At 37.4% G+C, this 5,655-nt stretch overlaps 1 protein-coding gene across 1 annotated transcript; it reads right to left on the bottom strand.

Annotated features, from left to right (window-relative positions):
• Positions 1–2,376: 2,376 nt before the first annotated feature.
• Positions 2,377–5,442, bottom strand: LOC132555476 (uncharacterized). The gene has a single exon (XM_060219824.1). It carries the CDS (start codon positions 5,440–5,442, stop codon positions 2,377–2,379), a length of 3,066 nt encoding a protein of 1,021 aa, XP_060075807.1.
• Positions 5,443–5,655: the final 213 nt, after the last annotated feature.

Here is a 5,655-nt window from a genome sequence, read left to right as displayed (position 1 = left end):
TTTACTTATCATAGATGTTAAATAGCGTCATCCATCACACTGACAGCACGCTATGACAGAGTAGGATCCGAAAAACCAACAACCATGAAATTCACTTTCTTCTTATAAGCACACGTTCAATTTGAATCCATTCTCCCCATAATGATTTTAATTTGACAGAAACAGATCTAGGAGGAAACAGACACAATAAATATTCTATAATGTATTTTAATGATGATATATCTTTTGTCCTTGTTGATTTGTGTTGACTAACGTGAGTATCAATGGGATTTTTTGAATGGACGGATTAACCTAAAGAAAATATTTACGCAAATATTCGCTTTTTATTTGACTCATCCACTCCAAATTCTGTAAGGGGATATTCTTACTTTTCATTTTTATTCCATGTTTGAATAGCAGCATATTTCAGAATATTTTAAAATAATGAAGTTTATCTTATGCGTAAGTGCACCTCCCCATCAATGACTTTAGGTCCTTTTATCACTTACCGCCCCAATTTTCTGATGACATGTGCTTTTCACTTGTGTAGGAAAGATCAAAGTTCCCCGTCAAACGGAGTAGAAAGTTATATTCGGGCTAGGATATATACAAATATTTGTAATGAACAAACTGTCCTCAATGACCCTGGAAGTGACAATGACAAAACCTACTACGACACCAATAACCTGGACCTTAGTTTGATCAGATAGTAATATGTCAGAATCAATGTGGTTGATATTGTGGAATTGTTTTCTCTTCAACTGTGTGGACGATCCTACAAAATACACACGAGTGTTAGCACCTTTTGATACAAATTTAGACATAAAGGACTAATCAGTGATGCTAAAGGCTGAAAGTTTAAACCCGAAGAGGCAACTGAGGAAAATTAAAAGGAATTGAAAAAATATCAAAATCTAGACGGGGATTTAAGTGAGGGATACTCGGCAGATTTTTATATCCTATTCCGGAGGGGGTGCGGGGAGAGCAATTAAACACCAAAATCTATTTTCTGCACCTACTGGAATCTTGGAACATTGCATTTCATTTTCTGCTGTCGAGATAGAAATACATCCAGGGGGTATGGGAGTGTGTCATATGTATAAAACCATTTCTGTTACGAGGTCGATCAACCCTGATCAATCAAATTAATTTCTGATATTGCGATTTGCAAGCAGAGCGATATTGTGTGAAAATCAGTAAAGTATAAAAACAGAAACAAAAAGTGAAAAAAGAGTTTTAATAGCATATCTGTCTCCAATACAATATTTACATAACAATGATTGTAAGTGATCTGTCTTCGCAGCAGGGAAGAACAAGTCAAAACAAACGGAAGTAAAGCATTATCGTACCGAATGGATTGTATCAACATCTGTTGATAAGGTAGAGGATCACACACTGGGTGAGTTAGACTACAAAATCTACTGACAAAGAGACCATAATTATATCGCCAGTTTCCTAATAATATGGATTTTCAATTTCTAATGATCAGTAAGTAAAATACATTATTATACAGCAACCTGGCAGTATCTTTACAGAGCCTTACGGCATACCTCTCCTAATTTATTTACAGGTGGTGAAATTGTTACATGTCCAGTTTTTAATCAATATGAAACGCATAGCCTGGACCCTGTATAGTGTGATGTAAAAGTAATGTCATATTTCATTTCACAAAAGTGCATTGATAAAGAATTAAATCGATAACTGAATTTCCAATCTATTAAAATCGATTTTTATTCATGAAATTTCAACTACGTTTTATCAGATCTACTCGATGAACTGTCACTACTAGCAAAGCAAAAGTCCGTTAATACCGAAATAATCAAATTTGTTTCGGTTAAAAAACATAAAATTAATATGATACAAAACAATGGTTAGAATTATTGGTTTATTATTTATGCAACAAACAACACTCATGGATTTCATTCATTAACGTATTGTAAAATCATTTATATTCATGGGGCTCAAATTTCGTGGTTTTACCGAAACTTTGGCGAATAAATCATATTCACGAAATTTGTTATTGCTATAATCCATGTTAAAGTTATTTGTATATCATTTCGTGGATGAATAAACTCGTGGATTAAGATTAACCATGAATTCGGCGAAAATAAAATCCCCATGAAAATTCATGACTATACAGTAATCTATATACAACATGCATATATGAAGTAAAAAGGCACTTCTCCAGATCTTATCTTGTCCTAGTGGAGGTCTTGAAATAATCATATCTTGTTTTCTCAGTTTGACGAGTTTGTGATGACAAATCAAAATATTTTCACACATTTATTGATCTTATTCAAAGTCCTTAAACAATAAGTTGACAAGTGAAGGTAGTTTTTATTAAGCGCATAACTATCTAAAATTATCCTATTTGTCATTTCATCCACGCTTTCTTACTCAATAATAGGAGTCGATTTTGATTTCCGGAATATTATTACGTAAGTCGTCTTCCGGTAACATAGACACTGACGGAATGGACTCCAAAGATCGTTGCCATGGGGACGTGGTTTCTGCAACACTTAAGTCTATAAATAGATCCACGTAGTTATCATCCACAACCGAGTATCTAGGTAGAAGCCTAGCGGTTTGTGGGCCCAGCGGAACACCATTACTTGGAGATTTTTCAAAATAGCTAACAATATCAAACGGTTTGCTGCCATTATCGGGGACTTTCTTTTCTTTTATGTATGCGTCGATACTGTGCTCTTTGGGTTTTTCATTTTTCTCGTTTTTTCCATTTTCAGTCTCGGCCTTATCCTCCAATATTGTTTCGAGGCTCTGACTCGCTTTTTTTGCATTACTTGGATTTCCTTCATCTATACTGTTAGTTTCTGATCGCATTTCACTTCCATCGGTTTCCGACGAAGCATCTTGTTCAAAAATAAGATCACACAGAGGCCAGTTTTGCTTGAATTCGCTGATAATTTCGTCGATTTGACCTTTGAAACTCAATGTTTTCAAGTTAAGTTTAACTGACTTTCGTGGTAAAACATTTTTCAAGAGCATCGGAACGAAACCCCCAGCAAGAGTTGCCAAGGTCTGATTTGTGGAAGAGATTTGGTGGACGTTTCCGAAAGCCATAACAACGATCATGACAAAGAAGAGGAATATGACGATAATGAGGAATTTACCTGTGGCACGTAGGAGGTTGATATACACGGGTCCGGGTGCTCCATGTATCCGTACCTCACAAAGCTTCTTGAAGAGACGCAATGGAATTCTCGGTGTGTCATATGAATCGAGGAATAATAACAGATGGCCTATTCTCCAAGCTGGTTCTTTTTTCTCGAAAGACAGAATGGTTGTGATTTCATCGAGTGTTTCCGGTGGTTGGACTTGGAATGCAGCGTTTTCCTGCATACTTGAAGGTAAACTTGCTACCTTCTTCAAATCCTCCACTCTATCCATAACATCTTCTATCACCGTCTTGTTGAAAGTAAGGTAACTCTCGTAGACATTGTTGTAACAGTCATGCATATAGACAATAACCAATAACGCCATGGACACGTATCGGAGTGTGCTGCCAGCGTTCACAATGATACCCATCATGGTAAAGGCCAGAACCTCGACAACAAGGCCAACAGCTTCTACAAACAACAGGACAATGGCGTACAGACAAGACAGGCAAAACAAACCAACAATCAATTGTACAAATACACGTCTGATCATCATCAGGCGTCCCGAACCCCACGTGCAAGGAAATACGTGATCATCTTCTGTGAATGCTGAATTACGGCGATGTACACTGTTGTCAATTTTTGATAACTGTTTCTGAATTTTTTTCACATGTTTTTTAGTTTTACTAAGAGGCTTTATAGCGTCTTTTGTGTCGTCTCGATAAGAAATTTTCTTTCTCGAATGATACAGCAGTCGGTAGGATAAGTACACAGTCGGTACACAATATAATATAAAAACCAGAAGACAAAGCGGTGTAGTGAAGCTCGCGTATATTGGGCATAGTATTATTGCCAGTAAACCACACTTACGGAAAGGCCACAGACTAATTCTCAGAATCACTTGCAGCACACTTGTCCTTTGCACATTAAGCATATCCTGAAGTGATCCCCGAGCAATGGATTTCAGTTTTTCTCTTGTAATTTCGTCTGAAAATCCTATGATGAAACCTGCTGAAAAATAGAACACATAGGTAGCAATGAAAATTCCATGTGTTGGTGTTAAATACTGAATGATATTTCCTCGGTAGAAATTAAATCCCATTTGCAAGTTCAGCTCTTTCGCTACCATATTTCTCCGGATCATTTCTCCTTGTTCAAACTGGTAATAGATGTAAACCCTTATATAATAAGGTATTGGGACGAGAAATAATAGAAGAATCTTCACTGTCATCTGCACAAACATATGCCATGTGCACTTGTGTGCAATTTGAGGTTCAAGAGAGGCGTACACACTTCTGTCGCAACACTCTCGGAACGGATCCAGGGCTTTTATCTTACATCGAATCAGATTATCGTAAATTGTCCGTAGGAGTCCAGTTGGAGGCTCGTTCTCCGGGATAATCCTCTTACCCTTTACCTTAATACGTAACTCCGGTATTTTGATAGCTACTATCTCGTCCATTGGACATTCGTCTATGCTCTCTCGAAATTTCTTCCATTCAGAAATTTCTTCAATTGTTAGTCGCTTTTTGTACCTGATTGATGTTTCGGTACTTTCCGTGATAAACATTTTCATTTTGAGTTCATCTTTTAGTTTTACCACATATTCAGAAGCCACATATGACGCACTGTACATGTAGCTCGGCAGAAGTAAAGGACTGAAAAAGAAGACGAGAATTTTCACTAGAGCTATACAAACATATAGCACTGTTATCCAGGCATCTTCCACCTGATCAGTACAGACAGTGTCCCCGTTAATGTTCTGATGGCAGCATCTGTTACCAAATTCTGCGTACTGATCAGTCTTTTTCACCACTTCGTTACACACATACACAATATTTTGTAGATGTGTTTCGCTTTCTAGCTCTGTCATTGTTTTCTTCACAGAACTAAAATCGTCCAAAATAAGTTGTCGGATTTTTTCTACCCTTTTCTCACCAGTCAAATTACCGAAACAGCCAAAGGGACTGTCGACAAGTTCAATGTTATTCGCCTCCACGCCGATAGTGAGAATAGTCATTGATAGGACATCGTAATGGAAGGATAACATCAGGAGAGTCCTGCCGTGTTGCGTCCTAGTCCTGTGCCACCTCCATGGCTTGTAGTTCATGCCAAGGTCTTTGTACAGCGGCTCTGTGGTATAGTTTGCCATGCTGAAGTGGAATTCGTTCAATTGGACCCAAGCATCGTCCATGTATTTTGAGAACGTGTCGTCCACGGGTTTGATAGTACATTTTGTGTTGGGACTCTCCTGTCCTTCTCGTTTGGTTGGAACAACAGCATGGCTAGTTGACAGAACACAGAGGAGAATCTTTGATACAAAGAACACATATATAAATGACGTCATTGCTGATGCGCTCTACATGTCCACAGTTTCCTGAAACGAGATTATACAACCATTACATATATTGTAACACAATAGTTTCTGAACCCTGAATTATATTAGTAAAATACATATCAAATCTGTCAAGTTATATCAATGTGGATTATTTATTATTTCTTTCATAACTGTTGTCATATCATCAACACGGGTGTGGTAAGTATTGTTTGGTTTGTTTCT

The sequence above is a fragment of the Ylistrum balloti genome, unplaced genomic scaffold, assembly GCF_031769215.1.
Source record: "Ylistrum balloti isolate Yb309-2 unplaced genomic scaffold, AGI_CSIRO_Ybal_v1 Utg370496, whole genome shotgun sequence".
NCBI classification, from domain to species: Eukaryota; Metazoa; Mollusca; class Bivalvia; order Pectinida; family Pectinidae; genus Ylistrum; species Ylistrum balloti.
The sequence above is the reverse complement of the archived record's forward strand: the minus strand, read 5'-3'. Positions and strand labels throughout refer to the sequence as shown.

Excerpts from the sequence above, each read along its gene's own strand:
- LOC132555476 (XM_060219824.1), bottom strand. The coding sequence starts at position 5,442 with ATGACGTCATTTATATATGTGTTCTTTGTATCAAAGATTCTCCTCTGT.